This window comes from Cydia fagiglandana, chromosome Z, assembly GCF_963556715.1.
Source record: "Cydia fagiglandana chromosome Z, ilCydFagi1.1, whole genome shotgun sequence".
Classification (NCBI taxonomy): Eukaryota; Metazoa; Arthropoda; class Insecta; order Lepidoptera; family Tortricidae; genus Cydia; species Cydia fagiglandana.
Window position 1 is genome coordinate 21595867 of NC_085959.1, and position 22680 is coordinate 21618546.

The window sequence follows — 22680 nt, forward strand, 5'->3', positions numbered from 1 at the left end:
GTGCTTATTCCCATTCCCGCACTAGTGCAGGAAAGTAGCACCATATGTACGACGTAAATAGGTAATAGTACAGTAGTAATTAAGAGCGGTTTCGCACTACGTCCGATCCGAATCCGTGAAGATATGGTCCGTAGTAGCCGTAGACCTATTTCGTCTATGGTAAGTTACGCACGCACCACACACGTTAGCTAGTTTGTTAGTGCACGATACCTTACACTTTGTGACTATGCGCTGAAACTTGGCACAGTTGATTCTTAACTGGTCATGAGCAGATACCGACCGGGAGACCTCGAGAGCCACGTCTCATTTAGTGGGGGGAGGGGGGAAGTTCGACGCCGTCGCGCTTCACTTGGAGCAACATTTCTCTAAAAATGTAGTTCTACGGCTACTACGGACCATATTTTCACGGGTTCGGATCGGATTCGGATCGGACGTAGTGCGAAACCGCTCTAATAGTTCTTTTCATCACACTTGCTGGTAAACGGTATTAGGCCAAGCGCGTACTACGAGCTGTAATATTTGTATTTTTTGTAGTACATGCGCTTTGCTGACATATAAACACAGAGTTGGACCAAGAAAAGTCTGCGGCGGATTTGATAGCCCACGCATTGCAAGTGTCATTTATATACGTCATTATTTCATAAAAGTTTGACGTTTAAAATAACAAGTGCACTGCGTGGGCTATCAAATCCGCTGCAGAGTTTTCATGGACTGACTCTAGTTGCATTTCTGCGATAAAAAACCGTAGTGCGCGCTTGGCCTTATAGCATACTTACTGAGATGGATAGAGCAATAATAGCTCCCTCTATCTATACACCAAAGTGGCCAAAAAATAACTGCATTTCCGTTGCCAGGGAGGTTTTGGCATTATACCTACTGAGCCACCTTTACTATACTTACCCTCCCATAGAAAATGGACCAGCCAATATGTATGAAACAAAACCCAACTATTTTTTCGCGATTTCGGGGTTGGCCTCGTAGTAAAAGTTGCTCAGTATAATCCCAAAACCTCTCTAGCAACCGTAATGCAGTTAGCCACCCTGTATATTTTACAATCTTATGGCATTCTAAAAGTTTAATCTTATGTCGAAAGATGTAAATTTACTGTGATACATTTACTTTGACAATACGCCGCTATACTATATTCTCTTTAGGTACATGGTTTTAATTTCATCTCGATACCTCCACGCGTTCCTGACATAAAAGGTCTTGACGGACAGACCGACGGACGGTCTGACAACAAAATGATCCTATAAATAAGGGTTCCGTTTGAAATATCGTCACTAAGTACCTTGAAATAATAAAACGTAGTAGGTAACTCTGTATGCACCACATGCAAGTTACCACATTTTTGATTTGATTGAGAACAAGATACGGGTTTCAAACGGAACCCTTATAGAATCACTTTGTTGTCCGTCCGTCCGTAATGTGGATGGCATTGGCATAATATATCACCCTTTGCCCTGTAAAGGGAGAAGCCAACTTTCAATAGGATAGGGAGTTATATAGGTATACTGAGTAAACACAGAAATCAGTTTTGAAATGATAACAACAATGATGAAAAAATATTTTATTACAACACAATTTTTTTAGAAAATGGGATTACATCGCTTATGACGAAATTGTAGCATAAACATTAACACTAAACATACCTAAATTAGATTAGAAAAATCACATCTAGAAAAACTGCAACAGTAACACGCATTGCATTTCAAAACTTAATTTTATATCATTTTAAGTTACTAATATTATTACAAATTATTAATTAATCGATTGTTATCGCTAGTGTCATCGAAACGGCCCATTCACAATAGGATACGTAACACGAGGTAGCGTAGAACTGTCATCCCCCCGCATACGCAAGATTAATAGTTATTTTAATCAGTCGATTTCGTATTCTATTTCGACAAACTTATTCAGTATCGTAAATGTACAACCGTCTAATAATTAAATAATACAATAAATCGCAGGTCTCTAATTCGGGTCAAACTAAACGGATAATGCAGCAGCCAATAGTGTGACCCGACTTAGAGGCTTAGCGAGCGAGCGGCGCGCGCGCTGCGCTGGCAACGGCGTTCAACACCGCCGCGCGCGCCGCCCGGCAACCTGCAACTCTTGCTTTGCCAACACTACTTGTTACCTACGTTACTCGGTCGAGAGCCGCTATTGTAGTTTGATCATATGTAATAATTCCAACAAGTTCCATGTGATCAAAGATGTGGCTAATTCAGAAATATTTGATTACTTGGTGATAATGATAAGATTTAAGAACATACTATCGGATATCTTATTATTATTATGTGAACCTACATAATAGAAAATTATACAGACATTAAATACGTTCATGAATCAAAACAGCACAGACATGATATTCATTATATTGCAATGTAATTGAAATACAACAGATTATACATAAATACTAAGTTATAATGCTATTTCTACACATAAATACTGTGCGATATAGATAGTATATGGACTCTTACTAAATCTCTTAGCGTCTCTATTTATTTGCAATCGGCAATTGTACATAATAGAATAGAATACTATATTAAATATTCAATGACAATTTTTAAGAACATGATTAACATGGTTTTGTTGCGTTATATAACAGTCAATTTTAAAATATCATCTAATTTTCGTTGAAAACAAACCTCATTATTTTATGTCAAAGCTCATAGGGGGTGTTTGCAGAGGTCGTAGCCTCATTGTTATAATAGTTTGGTAAAACAACCCGATCTAAGAGAAAGCTGTTACCTGGCAAATGAGGGGTTGATAAAAGCAAATCTCACATAGAAACCAACACCGGAACATTCTACAATATTATTTTTCACTGCATTATAAATCAGGGCTTGGACAGTTCAGCTTCGGTGGCCGTTGTAGACTGAAGGCTGATGTTAATTTAATGTCCGGTCGTTCTTTATAGTTTTTAATTAAGTGGAGTTGGTGCAAGCTTCAAGCTTCGTTAGTCACACAGAATATCGAGACGTAAATTATATCTCACTTCCTTTTCTCAAACCTTTAGGTTTGCATATAATAATTCGAACTAATTAATTTGAGAGAACATGAGTGTCCAGAAAGTAAAGCACATTCCAATTAATAGAGTTAGAGGAGTTATATTAGTGATAAATGGTACAGTAAAAATGTGCCACGAGTTATTTGAAAATTGTTTATGTTTAGTTATCAGCTAATGAGATGGTATGTTTTTTTGGTAGCACGATTTTTGTCGAGTGTAATAATAAGAAAAAAACTATAGTGACAATATTTACTTACTTTCTGAACCATTCATGAGTAGTATGTATTGCATAATTGTTTGCCATTGTATTTTCTCGGAAACGTTCGTATTAGTCATGCTACTTCAGTCAACCTCAGAACTTTTTGTAGCGAGACTGACTGAAATAGCAAACGTACGAACATGACGTTTCCCTGAAAACACGATCGGAAATAATTATGCACTACATGTGTAGAAAGCTACGAACTGTGGATTTATAATAATTTATTTGGGGATTGATTTTTGTCGTAATTATGTCCGGTATTGATGAGCTATAGTGAGAATACTGTTTTGTTCATTTCTTGAATAGTTTGTTCCACTGCATACAATGTTTGGGTGGGGCTGTAGAAGTCGATGGCTGCGGGAGGGGCTGCGCCCCCTGGGGTGCCGCAGTCTGGAAGCCTACATGAGAAAAAAGTACTGTTAAATTCCAATCCAGCTGTAAGCGGCAATCCTACGGCCGGATCGCGTTATACCACATTAATTGAAAAAAAAAGTGCGTTGAGCTATAAAATGTTTAGCAACGCTGTAGACCTCCTGGCACAGGAGCGCCGCGACAGTATATCTCGCGGGCGAGATCATGTCACGCCGCTCCTGTGCTAGGCCTACAGAGGGATGTTTAAATATACTATGGTGATGTGCTTACCTTTCTCGACCAAGCTTTGCAAGATATGCTTGTGTCGGACCGACTCCCAATTGGCGCGGGGCTACTCGGCTATATCCTGCCCGCCGCCTGCAGTGCCCGTCTTGTCGACAATGCATGAACGCGCTACAGATGCGAATAACCTGGAATAATCAATTAAATTAAAACTATCGTCATGAGCAGCGGCTATAGTTGGTGCACGTTAAGATTGGGAATTTATGATCTTAAGAGCGTTTATTCGTGGCAAAAAATAAAAGAAATAACACGTTACATAACTTATGTTAGTACCTAAATTGAATTTTAACATCTACTAAACAATCGATATAAAAATGAATGTCAAGTTTTTAAAACTACTCAAAAAAATTATTGTGGTCTGATTTTCTAACCCTCCCTTTACAGGGCCCGTGGGCGTTGGAGGTTCTGCCATCTTGTGCCCTGAATCGGAAACATAATCTGTACACTTCACGCCAAAGCAAGAGCTGCTTCCATTGTAACCCATAGGAAGCTTAAACTTGACTTACAATTCGCGCCAGTAAACAGGGGGCTCACGTGCTGCCCCCTACAGTTCATATACTATATTTATTGTCTCATGAAGATAAGAAGAAAGCCACTTACTTTTCTATCTCTGGGGCGCAGTGGACGAATTCGTGTGACCAGAACTTGTAAATTGGGTTCTTGATCAGTTCTATGAACGTGATCAGCAGGCCCCACGGGTGCGGCCGGTTGACTATGAGCCTCTCAAGCAACATTCTTGTGATTTGTTCCTGCACCGCTTCGGAGTTTGCCTCGGCGAAGAGATACAGAAGACAGCAACTGAAGTAGTGTGTGTGACTGTTGGGGTATCGGAGTTGATTTGCGATTGCGTTGAGGAACAAGTATCTGAAACGTAATGGCATGTTAAAAAATAAATAAGCACTTAAATAAAAGTTTGAAAATAATGTGCTTAGCTCCACTTGCTTCATTCCACTAACCCGGGATTAATCGGTTAAACCTGGAGTCTCCATAGTTACCAGTACAAATTGACACTGGTTTAACGGTTTAACCGGTTAACCACGGGTATTGGGATGGAAAAAGTCAAGTGGCCCTTAGTATCTTTATAGAAGACTTACCTCCCCTCGTAATCGAAGTCAACAGTGAAGTTTTGGAAAATGTCCATGTGCGCAGAGTGCGCGATGGTGGACATGTTGGGGGTCTGCCCCTTGGAGCGGATGTGCGCTATGGCTTGAGTGCCCACGTACAGCACCACGGCGTTCATCAGCTGGCTGTTGTAGCGGCGGCCTGGCTCATTCACCACCTACAACCGATGTCATACTACTTGGTGGACCGTTTATATACATAAGTATGAATATGGGTGAATCAAGTTTTTCTTGTCACTAGTTGCCATGGTTACGGTCTCCTGGGTCACTCTTAAAATACTAGTTATATCATATTTAAATGAACCAAACTTGAATTTTTTGGTAGTTATAAGGCCTCTCCATAATGGGACAGCTACTAAGCACGTTTGTAGAACATGGTACAGCAGCTCTTCTAAGAAACTATTCTGCTGGCTGATGGGACAGAATAACAACAAGAAATAGTTGATTGACCCATATACATTAAATAAGCCGACAAGATGCATGTCAAGATAACTTTAAACGCAAAAATAACATTTATCACATTAAATTGTTACATAGGTACTTAGGTACATACAACATAAGATACCTGCATGTTGCCTCTAAGTTCCGAGAGGAAAGTGACCGGTGCCCGCGCTTTTAGGTACGCGTCCAAATCCTTCTTGAACTGCGAGTTGGGAATCATGGTGGCGTAGTTGATGACCGCGCGGGGCGGCAGCGTGATCTCCGCCAGCAGGTCCACCTTGAGGTTCGGAGTGAACGGATCGGGTAGCCTCATGTTTCTCGGGAAAGCGGACAGGATGAGATTTCTCATCTGTATGCAGTTAGGAGGTATCTCATCACAGAACCCGTAATGGTAGTCGCACAGGAACTCTGGGAAGTCGTGGAGCAGTACGAGGAGCACCTTGAGGGTGCCCTTGTACAGCATCATGACCGGCGCGGCGAGCTCCGTGTTGCGTAGGAAGGGATCCAGGAACTTGAACAGGTCGATCAGAAGCGTGGAATACATTCCCCAGCCCTGAAATTATTTTCATATGTGACATCTTTGCATTTTATGACGCCAACGAAAGTATAATAGATTCACAATATTCTGATTTAAAATACATATTTAGAGGTAACATAAATATCAAAAAGTTCAGGACTTGTCTTGGCCTGTATGATGTAACACCATTTTGACACGTAAACTTTGATTACCTAATCACTCTTTACTTTGGCTTTACTAAGACGCCTCAGTAAAGCCAAAGTAAGAGTGGTCGATATTACAAATATAATGAATGTTACCTTCTGCTGAGGAGTGACAGCTAATACTCGGTTGATGAACGCGCGGTGTGCGACCATCTCGAGCCAGGCGTAGCAGAAGCCGGGGACGACGCTCGGCCGGATGATGCGCAGCGTGTGGCAGAACGCAGTAAGAACCTGTTTATACAAATATACTGCTAGTTCACTTTTGCGGCTCTCTATTCCACATCTGGTTTATATTGCAATTCTTCAGAATGAGTAGTAATCCGAATAATTAAGCATGTAAGGCGGCTAAAGATCGGTTTTCCTAGGATAGCGGTGCCGTCATATAGCGGCCGTCTCCGTACTAAATAATACGGCTAAATATTGATGACGTAGTATTTCTATGGAGACGGCCGCTATATGACGGCACGGCTATCCTAGGAAACCAGAGCATAAGGCTAAGTAGTGTAAGGCTATAGCACGCCCATGTCGGGTAACTGTTGGGACAATGTTCTTGTATAAATGTCATCTTCTGTACACAGTACACACTTTGTCAATAAAGTGTTTCTATTCCATAAGGCACAATAAGTTGCCTAATATAAGTTATGATTCTCAACTAAAAGAAATTTTCTATTGGATCAAAACATTAATACAAGCGTACGTAGTTACTTTCGGTGCTAACGCGTCATGCTAGAGTGATGTAGGATCATTTAAAATTCGTAACTTCTTAAAAAACTACAACACATTTCTAGATGTTCATTGCTATTCATAAACCCACATCTGTAACCTCCTCACAAGTTCACGCTCATGATTCTCATGACTTACCTGGAAGTTCATGGACTCTAGTACAGGTTCGGCCATGTTCATGTCAAGGAATAAGATCAGCAGCAGCCGGTGGTATGGCAGCTGCTGGAAGTTCGTCCCGTGCTCGTCGTGGTCTTGCAGCAAACACCCGGCAATAATGCCCAGGATCTACAAATATTAAACAAAAACATGATGGCTTTATAGGAATGATGAGTGATGACACAACATGTTGCATTTTATAACAAAATCTAGTTGAATAGTTAGAAAATGAGCAATTGATCACAAAATATTGAACACAGAAATAAAAAAATATGGAAATGATAACAAAATACAATCTAGACCTAAAAGATAGAAGAATTTTAAGTTATTTTTTTTATATAAAATAACAATGGTAACATTCGATTCTTTACATAAAAATAAATAATTTTATATAAACTATATTTCACCGTTAAACTCGCAATTTTCCTGTTTTCCATGCTTCAAGACTCTGCTTCAACTTGATCGTGACTTTACGTAACGTTTAGTCTCAACGTTGGTATTAAGTGTAAATGATGCTTTTTAAGGGACACATAATATAGAAATAAGTAAAGAACACAAACCTTGTTGAGCAGATTGAGTTTGGGCGTCGGGTTGCCTCCGTCGGCAGTGTTCTTGATGAGCAGCGACACAAGCTTGATGAAGGAATCGCACATGGCGTAATACTTCTCCCGCTTGGGAGGCGACGGCGGCGGGTTGACGCGCTCGTCGTTGATCTGCTGGTGCACATTCTCAATGCACATCTGAGTCGCGATTCGGAAGAATCGAGTTATCATATCGTCCGATTTCAATATTCCGTTCATGTTCATACGGTGAACATATAGATTGAAATTCTGTGCAATCTCTATCTCTGTTAGCGGGCTAAGAAGAACGTTTCTCCATTCGCGGAGAAGATTCTCCGTTTTCTCAAGTAGGCCCGGTGGATCGTCGTAATCACGTGCCTAGAATATTTATAATCATTTTAATAGGTTCAGAATTAATGATAACAAAATAATAATAGCAAGAAATACGATAAACTAGTCCCCAACTACTAGCCCTTTGTTTAAGTTAGGAATAGGATTGTATTAAGTTGAAGTATATAAAAATAAAGGCAAATACATACCCGTACTTGTAAGATGCCCGCATGAATGTGCGCGGTGGGTCCCAGCGGCGAGCGCTCGCCGAGGTAAGCGCTCGGGTCCTGGTTGACGCGGATCATTTCTATGAGGCTGCCGAGCCCCTCTGGCGGCGGCTGGCGCGAGTGTGACATGATGCGCACCAGGGTCTCCGTCGTGTGGTACAGGTCCGATTCGTTCGCGTACATATTGTTCCTGTCGTCCACTAGGTACAGCTGGACTAGCTGCATGGAGAATGCTACGGCCATGTAGTTGTTGCCGTTGTCCATCATGTGTGCCAACGCAATGTCGTACTGTTGATATGGTAAAAGAGCTTAAGAAGCAATTCCCTAGGTTAGGTAAATACCTATTTGTATATTACGCGTACATATTTTCTTTTTCTAAAATGTACAACAGGTTAGGTTCCACTATGAGTCTACACTCGTAAAACAAGTATAAGCTGTCCATGTCACTGAAAACTCAACCGTCGTAGCACGTTGAATATTTACAAATTACTTAGTGACATCAACTCAAACCAAAAGGAAACTAATAAGAGTCCAATATGACCGACTTCCATTACAGTGCCCAAATACTGCAAACAACAATGTTTGATTCGATTTAACAGAAATGAAATTTGTTTGTTACCTGTGGCAGATTGATAAGGTTATTTCTGATGAGACAGTCGACAGCCTCGAGGTTGTACTTGAGTTCCTCCCTGCACTCGGTGAGGCAGCAGGTGATCTGCTTGGTGGTCCACACGTGCCCGTAGACGCGCGCGTCCTCAAGCAGCTTCAGCACGCGTAGGTGCACGTCGCGGTACCGCGTCATCATCTCCACGTGGTCGCTGCTCGCGCCCGGCTGTACGATGTGCCCGTCCAGGAGACCTTCCACGGCCTAAAACATCAATCATTCACCAATTACTCCGACCCTTGACTTCACACTCAGAAAAACTATGAGTTTTAACTCCTGCATGCAAAAATGTCCTGTTGTTAACTGTACTTTCTTGGCGGCGTATACCTCAACTCTTTTCCTAAGTACGCATTTAAAAGTAAATTATTTAAACGTATAGGTAACTAACATGATTGACTAAAATATAATTATACAACGTGCCCATGAGGGACCTTGAAAGACTTTAACAGCGTATTCCTGATCATATTTTAAGACTAAAATGTCCTTTAAAGTTTTCTAGTTTTCGTCTAGTTTCAGATTTACTACAAATAAAAAAAAATATGTTGTTAGTTTACCTTCTGTAATAAAGTACATCCGGATACAATGTCCCGATTCCGTCTAGCCAAAATAAGGCACTCGAGCAGGGAGTGCATATTTGCAGACTGTACTGCCAGAGACGCTACCGCTATCGAGTTCGCTAGGAAGACCTCGGCCGCCGTGATAAGAGTGCTCATCTCATCCGTGCCGTACACCTGCGTCGGGTTCATGACCTGGCTGAAAGTCAGCTGCGGGATTTGTTCCTGCTGCTGTTTGGGGATGAACATGCCGGCGTCGCGGACGGGCATGAAACCCGGTATATTGCAAGCGAACTCTTCGTAAACGGCGATTTGCATATCAGTCGGCCCACCGACGCGCAATCGCACGCGTTCCGGGATCCTCTCCGTCTGATATGTCAAGACAATCGGGTCGTAGTATCGTCTGCCTTCCTGGCGAGCGATTTTTCTCATGTCGTAGTCGTTCATTAGTCTTTTGTCGAGTTCGGGTAGCGCTTTTTCGACTGCCGTCTTCTGGATGAAAGCGCAAGCCAACTCCATATTTTCGGTAGCGAGAACTGCTGCGGCGCTATCCACTATCTCCTTCTGAAATACATCAACATTAGTAAAAAGGTAAAGGTTCTAATAATGTAATAAAAAAACAATATCCTTAAAATAGTAGAGTACCTGTTGGGGTGTTGCAGGCATCAAAGCCGTGACAAAGGCGGCTTTCAAGTTGGTGCTAATGGTGCTGATGATTTGTTCCCTGCACGTTATCATCGCCATACCCGCGGTAAGATTCCTCGTCATGTGATGAGCACAAGTGCGCATTCGGACTTCATCGGGGTCAAGCGCGAAATCTTTCCTGATGATTTGCTCACAGGTGGTCAGCGCATATTTTATAGATCGCTCGACTACGGGATGAATCCATTCTTGGATTGACCTTTCTATGGCAGGCTTGACAAATTGCTTTAGATGCGGATAGTTTTGGAAGAGAATGATGTGCGGATTGAAGCAAATTTTCTGTCCAAATGCAGAAGTAGAAGATACATTAACATCCAAGTAATTGAAGCGAGGCTCAGGCAAACCGAGCACGCCGATCATGCTAGGGTCGTTAGCCACCAGACCGCTGGTCGGCGTCGGCGCGGTAGCGGCCATGTCCTCCTGCGGCAGCATCGGAGGCTGAGGAGGCATCAGTTGCATCTGAGCAGACTGTACTATGTTTTGGGTCACTGGCATGGGGTTAGTTGCTTCCTTGTTAGGTTTCGGTTGAGATAGTTGGAACTCGATCAACCTTAGTTTTTCTGAATCTTTAAGATATATGGAAGGCTTTAGATCTGCGATGTCGAGGCTTAAGTTTTTGCAAAGCACTTCTATTTCGAACTTTAAATTTAGTTTGAGATCAGGCTCTTGATGTAATTCAGCTAATGCGTTCATTAGAGCCATCGTCCAGGGATTTGGAGGTTTGAACACTACGCTTTTTGCACAAGACTCCAAAACCTTGGCCACGAATGGCACGACGTACAGAAGCTCCTGCTGTCCTTTGTGATAAGCTTCGAGAAGGAGTGCTTTGAGGTCAATGTCCACGTGAAGAATGGGCTGGTTGCGGGCCAGCGTCAACATGCCGAGCCAATGCCCGAGGTTCTTCAGCAGCGAACGATCAGAGAAATTTGCGATACCTTTGTCGGAGCGCAATAATACTTTGATGTTACGGTAGGTTTCTTTTGTGACCATTTTGTTCACGTCGCGTATTTTGAGAACGTCAAGGAAATTTGAATACAGAGCGTGAAAGTTAAGTTCTATCGACGCTCTCTTCATGACCAGATACTGCGAAAGCCATGGGAAGTATTCGTCTGTGATGATTTCTTTGAGCTCTTCACACTTCGTCTGCAGGTTGAGCTGGCTGAGATTATTGAAAATAAAAGCAGTTTTGTCTTGAATAGCTTCAGGCGGTGCATTTATTTTATCCTCCTTGTCTGTGGCAGTCAAAAGAGTGTCAATGTTTGTGGCGTTAGCTATAGAGGGTCGGCTCCCCATGCCACCAGCGGCATTAGTCACCTTCGATATACCGGAAATCGCCGACGGCGCACAAACGACGGCCCTAAAACAATGTAAATCACATCAAGTATTATACGTATAAGCATAATCATTTAAAAAAATGTTATATGCCAGTAATACAAAAACCAAACTAACGTAATGTTAGCCTTCCTTTTGTATATTGTGACCATTATTAGCAACATGCATAGATCACAGCAGATATAAGTTAAGTAGTAATATGTTACCTGTAAGGGGCAGACACAGTGACCACCGCACTCTGAGTCAGCATGGCCGCCAGGCTCGTGGGCAGCACAGCTCCCTGTGGTTTAGTAGGTGGCTCTTGGCTTTGCAATCCAAACTCGATGTATTCTATCAAGTGTGGAGGGAACTCGCAAAAATGAGGTATAGCTCTAACATGCTCGCAATATTTGTGATAGTCTTTAAGACGAGATTTAAATCTGTCAAGAGCAGCTATACCAAAGTAGTACATTTTGGATCCCTCTGGCTTCCTTAGAGCTTCAAGCACAAATCGTAAAGCCAATCCCAGCGAAACGTAGCTTGGTACTAGTCCTTTTTCTATGATTCCTCCAAAAAGTTGAGCAGTAATGTGCAATTCCTTGTCTGGATATTGAGGGAAAAACTTGTACTCTTCAAAGAGGTTACGTAGCATACATGAAAACACTTCACGTTCTCTTTTGTTGGGAGATTCTTGGAATTTCTTCAACATGTCTAGTACTTCATCTATAGACAACGTTGGATGCGGTGGATGGTTGTAGATTCTTTGAAAATAGCCATTGGCTTCATCCTCAATTTCTTTGGAAACATTCTGCATCATTTCTGGAAAGTGTATGGGATCTGGAATACGTGGTTTGTCCATTGCCGGTGCTTGGCCCATTCTGGCCAATGCTCCCATGTTAGCCACGTTCGTGTTGTGCTGTAAGGGCATCATTGCGAAAGGACTATTAGGTCCAGCACCCATAAGTCGAGAAGGAGATCCCGGAGTAGTAACTAGAGGACCAAGATTACCAGGCATAGCAAAAGCTGAGTTTGCCGGAGCACCTAAGTTCATACTCGCGACGGTCGGGGTCAAAGTTGCTATGGAGTCAACATGCGGGGTAAACAACTGACCGCTCAGGCCAGCAGGATTGAAGGGAGTCTCCAATACCCGTGTGTGAGTTGGTCGCGCTATACCCGCAATGTTTTGACGCGTCTTGCTAAGTATTAGCGTCTGACAACTAGTAATCACATTGTAGATTGCTTCTTGTAAGTCAGGTTGAACATTGGGACTACAGAGCTGCAAGCAAGCTAACATAGTAGCGATGGTTTCGTGCGGTAGCTGCGCAGCTTTCGGAAGCTGTTCTTCCGGTCCTTTCCCAATAACCTGTGGACATCTTCTTTGTAGAAACTTCACCATAGCCGAAACAAAGGTCTCTCCATGGTCTCTTATTTTGTCGGTCAGCCATTTGTCGAGCTTTAAATATTCACGTCGAGAGGCCAAACAGGCCAAGTCAATAACGAATGGAAACGATTGCACATTCAATAAAAGAGACAGGGCTTTAAGGTCTTGTGCCACATCTAAGATCCGGGATAGCTTTGATTGGTCACTCTCACCTCTTATGTACCAATCGGCCATAGCATGCATTATTATATGTTTTATGTTAGGATTCTGTGTATGCCAAGCATGGTGTAATATAATTGCTGAATTAGGATGGTTACCTAAGAAAATCGGTATCAGCGTTGTCAATAACTCTTGTCTAAAAACAGTAATTGGTGGACTTATTTGTAGTAAAGCCAGTAGCAGGATGTCAGGACAATGCTGCAGAGGAAACTTGAATAACTCATGCACTTGGACGTAATAGTCGCGGTCAGCGGCATACAGTAGCAGTTCTACTAAGTACAAACAACGCCAAGTCGCTATTTCTTTGTTGTCTGTCTCTGGAGGTGATTTTAATAAATCAATTGACACTGGATGAAATGGATGGTCTGCAAAACTGAATATATCTGGATGTTTGAGGATATTACTTATCAAGCTAAGCTGGCCCTCTAGATTAGTCCACCTACGACAAAGATATTCAACAGGAAATATATTTGCGGGATATCCTGCACTCTGAAGCCCCAATCTTAGGATAGTGAATAGCAAATTAAGGCCTTGCCTATCTGGAACAATAAACTCGGGATGGTCGAGTTGTAGAATTACTTCTTTCCAGTTTAGATTAGAAGCCAGCTCTTTAAGAGTTTGAACAAAAACTTCAGCGTTCCAAGACTCCCCATGTCCATGTGTAATTAGGTCCTTTTTGGCTTCGTGTCCCATCCAAAAATTTCCAGGTGTTTGTATTTGAGGGCCCTCGGCTGTGGCGTGATATCGAACCATCATCGAAATAACCCTGGCCACGTCTATCGCAGTGGGCTCTCGAGCACCGAAGTTCAACATGTTGTTTTTGCATTCCTCGACGGATGCGGTGAAGCTGTAGCCGATATCTCGGATTATATCTGCGAATGAGTTGTCCATCATGGCTGCGGTCATGTCGTCGGCCGTGGTCATCTCCTCGAGGGGTGTCTGTGTATCGTCAGGATACAGCAGTGGCGCGAGTATTATTGGCACTACTTCGCGCGGAAAGTCACTTCGTAATCGTTTTAGAAACAAGTCCTTAGTCACAGCTGCCAAACGAAAATTTTCGTGAGCGAGACTCGTCAGAAGATTTTGCAAAACTTCAGGGCTGCATTCCTGAAGGCCTGCACGCTCTACTTGATGTCCTCGCTCTGAAAGATAAAGACAAGACACATATGTACACAAGGATTAACTTTTGATGATTCAAGGGTTAACATTTTACGTGTCCAAAATTACTTCTTAAATAACAAGTTGAGTAACAGCGGGAGTTCTGGCAACCTGTGGCTGTCGGGAATTATAGACCTATTTTACAAAATCTCGTTTACCCTCCTCGTTGCACAATTACCACAATGTACTATTTACGCTTCATGCGCCTTCTTCTCACGACTTTTTCAAATAAATTAAATTCCTGACTTGTTTTGTAATAAACGGGATTAGTCATGAATGTCATGATAGTTGTGTTCCGGTTTTGAATCTGCCATCTTTAAGCACCTTCTATTTTTATTTATTGTTGTTACCAATTCATAAAAATTACTATTTCACAATCACATGCAATAATTAATAGGCTAATACCACAGAAATTATAAACAAAAACATTTCTTTCTCTTTTCAAAACAGGAATAAAATACAAATCTTCATTCTTCTTATGCTAATATTTGGCGAATAGTAAAACATACGAGCCCCGATGCATATGTTTTCGTCAGGTGACCCCATTTTTTGAGGTTCTCGCGTTTGTTCAAAAATATTTTTTTTGTTTAAAAATTGCTAATATTTAATGCTTATACTAATGTAATTTAATTCTATATGGTAATACTCTGCAATAACTAAATCCAAATACAAGAAATACCGTTTGTACTGAAAGAAAAATAATGATTTTTTTTTTGACGGGTAGGATTACAACATATGTGAAAAGGGCTATTACCAGGGAAAGCAATAGGGCTCTGCCAATGTACTGACAATTTTGTTTCGAGCCCATGCATGCAGCAGTGCTGTAGGAGAGGACAATATAATTTGGACAACTTTTTTGAACAGTCCTTTTTTTCAGCAATAAAAGTCTCATGCAATTTTATTATACAATCAAAATAAACTACATTAAACATTGCTATTATGGTTCCCATTACTGGGTTCATTATATGTTCATGTGTAAAATTTATTAAAATAAACAAAATTGTTGCGCGGAACTAGACGAAATCATTTGCATCGGGGCTAGTACTTAGTAAGTATGCATTATTTACCCCGAATTGGAAAAACTAGCCAATGTTAAAAATGAAATAATAAAAACAAAAACAATATTGTTAATAACTTGTTTTAATAGCTATCTTCAAAATACTGTGGTATTATCCTAACCATCACCATACTACCTACCAACCCTGAATACAGTTTACTAACTACATCTTACCTGCGTCGAGATAGCACTGCACGAGTTCTAGAAATCTCTTTTTCAAATGTTGCTTTGCAAGTGATACAATTTCAGGTTTTGATGAATTCTTCCTCAAAATCAATGAAAAGGCAACATCCTCGGCAGTGGTTAACTTTAGCAATCTTGTAAGCCGGTTGAGTAAAGTATTTGATGGCTTTAATATCTGAAAGGAACATTACAATAGAAGCATAAGGAAATACTGGCTAAGAACTAAATACAACTAGTTTAAAAGCATTCAAGTCATTGCTAGTTACAGGTTGCCCAATAAACTTGTGTTTGTGCGTTTGGCGTTCTCAGATTACGTTTGCCACCCTGAGCAGTACAGTCCAGAGCAGTGTAGGTACAAGTAGTAATATATCTCAGTACCTACATATATGTGTGTTGTCTGTTAAATCCATTGGCCTCCAAGCCAGCTGCAGTTAACAAAATGTTTTTCAATATTTCTTATAAAATTAGAATATTAATGTTATGTTTAAAGATATTTTACACACTTAAATAGAACTTACATAATATGTATATGCATCCTTAATAATTAATATGTAGGTTGAAAGCCTAACCAATTAATGATTATCTCAAAAGGCTGTAAAGGCTTACGGATAACATTATAAATGATAGTATGCATATGAATACTATGGTGATAGGTGTTTATGGGCAACTTATCAAATCTAATGCTACATACTACATCTAACTAAGCAATTGCATTTATTGATTACCTTTTGTAAAGACCGGGGTGGGTTATCAACCAAGCAACAGACTACGGTCGCTTTTCCAGGGTGGTTTAACAACGAAGTCAGATGCTGTGAGAGAAGTGAGGCGTGAACGCTACTGCCCGCGGATGACGACGATCTGTCAGTGTCCCAGGTGGTTTTAGCTGCTTCTGCGAGAAGGCACCTCAGTAGTTGATTTTCAGCTTCCAGGCCATATAGGTTCACAAGCTGTTTAAAAATAAAAATATAATTAGGATTACTAAACCATAATTACCACAAATATTAATAAAAAGTTACCTATAGCTTGTTATGGATATATTCTGGTTGCCCAGTTCCAACTATACTTGGTTTAATACACAGAAATTGCACTAAAATGGCATAGCATTTTCTTTCATCAGTTTCATACACAGTTATGATTTTATCACATTACAATACTACATAACACATTAAAACATTCGCTGAGCAATTTGTATCTCACAGTAATAAAATACTGGCTTAGCACAAACAGATTTTCTATGAATACTCATATTTTCCTTAGTAAAATTCCCAACTTAAACAAACCTCTTAACAACAAATCAATCTTAATTAATACTTGACCTAATAAAATGAAAACACAATAAAAAATCTTACTACATATTTAATGAACTTGCTAGCATATCTATTAGGTGCTTACTACAAGAACTTTAAATTATGTCATTTCTTTGCGTTTTTCTTATAGTAACTTTACGTTTTGGCAAATGTATGTTGCGTAAAATACATGAATGTAGGCAACATAAAATTAAGAATGACAATGAGGTATTAACTATTATGATTACTTTAATAATTTTAAAATTTTGTATGTTGTGAAGTCTTTGTTGCCAGAAGTAAATTTTAAACTGATACATAACCAGACCTACAACTTCTTCTTACTAACAAAAACCAGAGATTGACAAAATAAAATATCGACATAACTGTTACTTGTACCTCTCCTCAGGTAGAGGACCTCAACTTTCTATTATATCTAACATTGTCTAAAATAATACCTATTTATCTACCACAAAGTAGTTAGTAGCGCATCTCCTTTAGTATATTGGTATTTATACAAAATTATTTTTTTTTATAGGCAGGCACTATATGTATACAGCAAATGATTTATGGTGTAACACCAGAGAAACACCGTTTTTGGTGACTGAATAGACTGATGCGAGACCGACATGGTCTACCACAGGCCTCACAAGAGAGTAGGAGAAATACATATGTCAATATGCATTTGATTTAATATTCTTTTAAGATTTCTATGAGTTATACCATACATTAGGGTTTTTGGTGCGGGAATGTCTTACACTAACCAAAAAAATAGGTAAAAACTGTAGAAACCAATACCATTTTAACATTTCGTAGCACCTTTTGGGGCTTACTATCTATTTTAAATTCATAGTTTTACAATAAACAAAGTTTTAAATACACGAAATCATTCCCACTCCAAAAATACATACATGGAGGCATGTATGGTTATAACTCATTAAAATGTACTGTTATGCTGTATATATCTCTATTTGTAATAACTAACTAATAATACACTAACTGATTTCATTACCAAGTCCGCTGCTAATATATGTATTGCTAATGTATAGTTATTAATAGTTGTCTTATAAGTGAAATTTTGTAATTTCTTTAGACAATAAATATTCAGTAAACTGAAGTTCTTTGCCACCTTCACCTGATGTATCATTGTCATACAGATATTTCAGGTAGTATCAAGTTAATTAAATCAATATAAAGATTATGATATATTATAGGCAGTAAATAGATTAGTTTTGGAATTTATTCTTTGACAGTGATTTTCAATTAAATTAATGATTTCTTTTGACATAATTATTCAATCAAAAAAGTGATATATTTGTAATGTAATTAATCTATGCAAGCACATGTAATAGCAAATGCATGTTTGATTGACAATATTGATTCTTAGTATTAATTTTTTTACATTTCAATAGGTTAGTTATATTTTGAAGTGTTATAAAAAAGTCGTATGTTAAATTACGTCATTTGTGCGGCATCAGCAATAACAAAGATTCCTTAATTTTTGACTCAAACACTGCTGTTATTACCCAACTATAACAGTCCTTTTGCAGGGTAATGGTTTTGGCTGTTTTATTTTATGTATGTTAAGCTCAGATACTTAAAATGACAGTTTGATTAGCCAATACTAATCCTGCTTTTCAGTCATTTCTGTATCTAAAATATTAATAGAGATCAATCTTTCTTGGTATTCAACTTAGATCAACTTACAAATTCATCATGAATATGATTAGGAAAAATTTGAAAAATCAGGGTAGTCTAATAAGTTTTTTGTATGGTGTATGGTACCTACATTGTTTATTTTTAAAATTATAATTGCCACTATCTGTTATGTGTCTGATGTTTATTAAAGGAAAAGGTAGGTTCTAGGCTACTATTGTTATTTATTTATATGGAGCAACAGCTTAATTCAATACGTCAAATTATTACATGCTAGCAACCTATTCACAGTTTTGAAGGGATTACAATACCTACTTGGAAATACTATACAAAAGTATATATTATAAATAGAATAAACAAATCTTTTTAAGTTAAATAAGGATTTTAATTATTTCATCCTTATCAGTCTATTGGTTTTTAATTTATTAATTTTAGATACTCCATGCCATCTGTAGTTTCCCCAGCGAACTGACATGACGGTCTTGTCACTTACTGCCCCGCTACTGCTGATAGCGGCAAACATATTGCCGTCTTATAATTCGGAAACCTCGAAATAATATATATATATTTCTCTTTCTCAAAAATCCTAAAAAAATATAATTCATGCTGTGCGTATTGGTAAAGTTCTCGATTCATTGCTATAAAAAAAAATGGTCAAAGGGTTAAGTAAATCAACCATAGCCCACCAATTCTTATTTCTTTTTTTAACTTTTTTTATCATAATTTGTTGTACATATTCAGAGTATTTTTATTGATATGATAAACTATAAGTTTAATAGCTTATTTTTCACCCAATTAACGGCATTCGCAATGAAGATTATCAGCACACAAACAAAGTATTAAAACCGAATATAAAACATAGAGGCTAAGATTTTCTGATTCAATCGTACATGAACAATATACTTAGATTGCTTAGTTCAGAACAGATTTCATAAAAAAATTATTAGTTTACAGAAGTTGGAAAGGAAAGTTGGAAACACAACATTTTGCAATAGGATTTACCTACTTCGTAGGTAGAATTCAATTTCTTAGCACTGTTGCTTGACTGACCAATTACGTCACTAATTACAATGATACAACACAAAATAGGTTTCATAAATAGCACATTGCAACTGCTTTCCCAATAAATCAGTGCACGAATAGTCGTTATAAATGAATTATTACCAAATGGGCTCGTGGCTTTCCGTACATGACAATATGGCGACATTAGAAAACAAAGAAAATGTTCAGAGGTTTAGATGAGCTGCCTTACCTTAGTTAACTCTTGACTGGTCTGCTTAAAGTTCTTCTTACTTAAATTTACAACAAGATAATTGATTTGCGATAAGCTAAACGTTAAAGAGTCCAGGTTCATAGTTCCATTAATGCGAAACCGAAAGCTTCAAACACGTTTGAAGCTTTCTCGATTTTTGACGGATTACTACAATAAACGTGTGTTCTTTGAGAGTTTTTTTACGAAATAACAATAAGCCTAAGGCCAACATCACCAATAATATTGTTCACTTCATTAAAATCAACATAATTTAACACCCCACACTGGAAAAATTTCCGTACTGCAATTCTGCACGATGACGAAGGCACTCGTGTCTCGTTCGTTTCGCTAGGTTCGCATTCGCAAGGAGGCCCGAGGCAGGCAGTTCGTCGAGTCGACTCACTCAGCAATGGTGCCAACCTGCCAAAATATTAATGGTGTTGCTGCTTTAAAATAATGTAATTAAAACCCCGTCTACACGACTTCAAACCAAACTTCAAAGGTTATTTAAAGTTATACCAGGGGTGCGAAGCTCCTGACTTCGGTCAAACTCGGCTCCGCTCGGCTCAGCATTGCTCCGAGCAATTATTAGGAGGGTTGGCACCACTTGACTTCCTTTTGCGTGCACGACCACAGATAAGATAATCACTTGATTTTTGATAACCCTAGATAGCCGAAAGGGATAGTGCTATATATTAGAAAGGGACAGCATGATTCGACCCTGAACCGCTGTCAAACTTCGGTTTTGTAGGAAGTTTCCTTTCTGTACGGTAGTACTATTAATTATTCTGTGGTTATACCAAAAAAAGTCTGTAACGACTTTGATAGTATACGCAGTGCAACTATCACACAGTCACACACAGAATCGTTGTAGTGTCCGGTGAAAGGGTAGATTTAATAACCTCTTAAGCCACATCTTGTAGAGCTAGACCAAGAAGACTCTGCAACGATTTTGATTAGAGATGCACCGGATATCCGGTTACTATCCGGTATCTGGCCTATCCGGCCATTATTTTACTATTCGGCCGAATACTGGATAGTGACCTACTATCCGGCCGGATACCGGATAGTAACATTGCTTGATTTCAGAGTAAACCAATTGGATTTAAGAAACAGACACGGTCATATTCGTACCTGTTTATTATTTTAAAACAATTTAATCATTCCACTGACTTGCACGTGCACTCATTTCGTATCTAGAAATGAGTCCGCGCGAACGTTTACTAGGAAACAGGTCAAATCTGCAGAATGCGTACCTGAAAAACAAAAATGTAGGTATAGTTCCGCTGGCCGAATATTCGGCGGCCGGATACCAGACATCTGGCCGATGTTTAGGACGAATATCCGGTATCCGGCCAAACAACTATCTGTTACATCTCTAATTTTGAAACTTCTATGGAATTATGACGTTATAAATAACACTAGATAGCACTGCGTATGCTATCAAAATCGTTGTAGACTTTTCTTGGTCTAACCGGTTAAAGGACATTCCAGACGGAATGATCAAACGACCGATTGGATTAGAAATAGTAAAAAAAAAATTGGCATCAATCTCCAATTTAATCCATAATTTTAGATTTATGGTGATATTTTCTTAGCACAATAACGCACCTCGATTGTATTAGTTGGTATCAGTAATATCGGTTATAATCGGTACTAGTCGAAATCGATGAGCCAACTTGGCGTTTGAGACGAATTCACGGTTGGCAACGGAAGGTCCCGAATTCTATTCTAACTTGATTCCAAATGTGTAGTATGAGGCTTGCATTGCGCAAACCTGTGACCTGTGGGGTACTACTAAATACTACTCTCGTCACTCCCACTGGGAAAGAAACCTACAGGAGTTTGCTGTTTATTAGAAAAAAAACTGTAAATAGCGTCATTGTCTTGCTCAACATTAACATCTCTTCTTTATTCTTGTTTTTTTTTTCAATCTCATTTCTGTAATTTTCTTTTCCTTTTTGTTTTCGGTGGTGACGTGGCCCAAAAAGTAGTATTAAGCCCCCTCCAGACTATGTGCGTGAATCGCGCCGCTACGTCGCGGAGCGAACATAATATATCACGAAGTTGACGTATGACTCCACACTCGCACACTTCACGGCGATTTCGCAGTTTGGTTTGCGGCAAGATGGCGGAAAAGCATCAGCTGATCGAGTTTAACTGTTAGTTATCTATGGCATCATACGTGATTTAGCTGTTTTTCCCTTTTGTTTTCTTGTGAAACCGTAAAATATAGCTGCTTAATATAATATAATCATAATTTAATTCATATTTATCTTGCCACAGAGGAGCCAAAATATTGTGTAATGTGGAGTCTTACAAGTTCGCGCTTCGCGTCTCCTTTGACGCGGGCCGAAATACCGACAAAAAACGGAGAACAAGGCGCGAAGGCGTGAACAATCTGCGAAATCGACGCCACACTTGCGTTCGCGGCTTCGCCCGCGATTCACGCGCATAGTCTGGAGGGCGCTTTATGCCGGCTACATACGTAACGATAAATCGTTGCGATAAAACTGTGCAGTCCGACTGTGCAGATAAATCGAACCGTGTGTATGACAAATCGTTACGATAAATCGTTGATCGGTGGCAGTTGCAAATTATATCAGAAAAATCGTTGTCGAAACGAACTGCACAGTTTTATCGTTGCGTGTGGATGGCGATCGGTCATTTCGGCAGTACTTCACGTAGCTTGCTTGTGTGCGCACGTTCGTTCCTCAAGTAAATAATGAAAAATGTAATGAAAAATATAAAAATGAATCCATATTTCTCTTGGTCACATCATCACGCGTGAACGGCTGGACCAATTTCGCAAATTCTTTTTGTCTTAAAGTTGGTCAAGCAAAAAATAAATAAATTTAAATTTAAACTGTTTATTTCAGTAAAATATGCACATCATTATAATATCAAGTTATAAGTTATAATATCATATAATATCATGTCTTAACTACTAATCTTAACTTTAAAAGATTTTTTGAGTTAAGGAGTCTTATTTTAAATATTTATATATAATTAATATTTTTTATAGGTACATAATAGCATAATAGGTCATATAATTC

General features: G+C 39.3%; 1 protein-coding gene across 2 annotated transcripts; it reads right to left on the reverse strand.

Annotated features, from left to right (window-relative positions):
• Nucleotides 1-1555: 1555 nt before the first annotated feature.
• Nucleotides 1556-19985, reverse strand: LOC134678067 (CCR4-NOT transcription complex subunit 1). Of its 2 annotated transcripts, none has more exons than XM_063536509.1 (16): nt 19625-19985; nt 16159-16380; nt 15425-15608; nt 11663-14177; nt 10068-11481; nt 9423-9983; nt 8824-9072; nt 8187-8492; nt 7648-8025; nt 7070-7216; nt 6305-6439; nt 5613-6041; nt 5021-5205; nt 4527-4790; nt 3915-4054; nt 1556-3670 (listed from the first exon to the last, which is right to left on the reverse strand). In XM_063536509.1, exons 1-15 carry the CDS (start codon nt 19724-19726, stop codon nt 3976-3978), a joined length of 7170 nt encoding a protein of 2389 aa, XP_063392579.1. In that variant the 5' UTR covers nt 19727-19985; the 3' UTR covers nt 1556-3670; nt 3915-3975. The 2 variants fall into 2 exon arrangements, with proteins under 2 accessions (XP_063392579.1, XP_063392578.1); XM_063536508.1 differs by having other exon boundaries at nt 9423-9986.
• Nucleotides 19986-22680: the final 2695 nt, after the last annotated feature.

Coding starts and splice junctions, on each gene's coding strand:
- LOC134678067 (XM_063536508.1), bottom strand. CDS start 19,726: ATGAACCTGGACTCTTTAACGTTTAGCTTATCGCAAATCAATTATCTT. Junction 14,178..15,424: donor GCAGTGCTATCTCGACGCAG/GTAAGATGTAGT, acceptor TTTATCTTTCAG/AGCGAGGACATCAAGTAGAG. Junction 9,987..10,067: donor TGCCTGCAACACCCCAACAG/GTACTCTACTAT, acceptor GATGTATTTCAG/AAGGAGATAGTGGATAGCGC.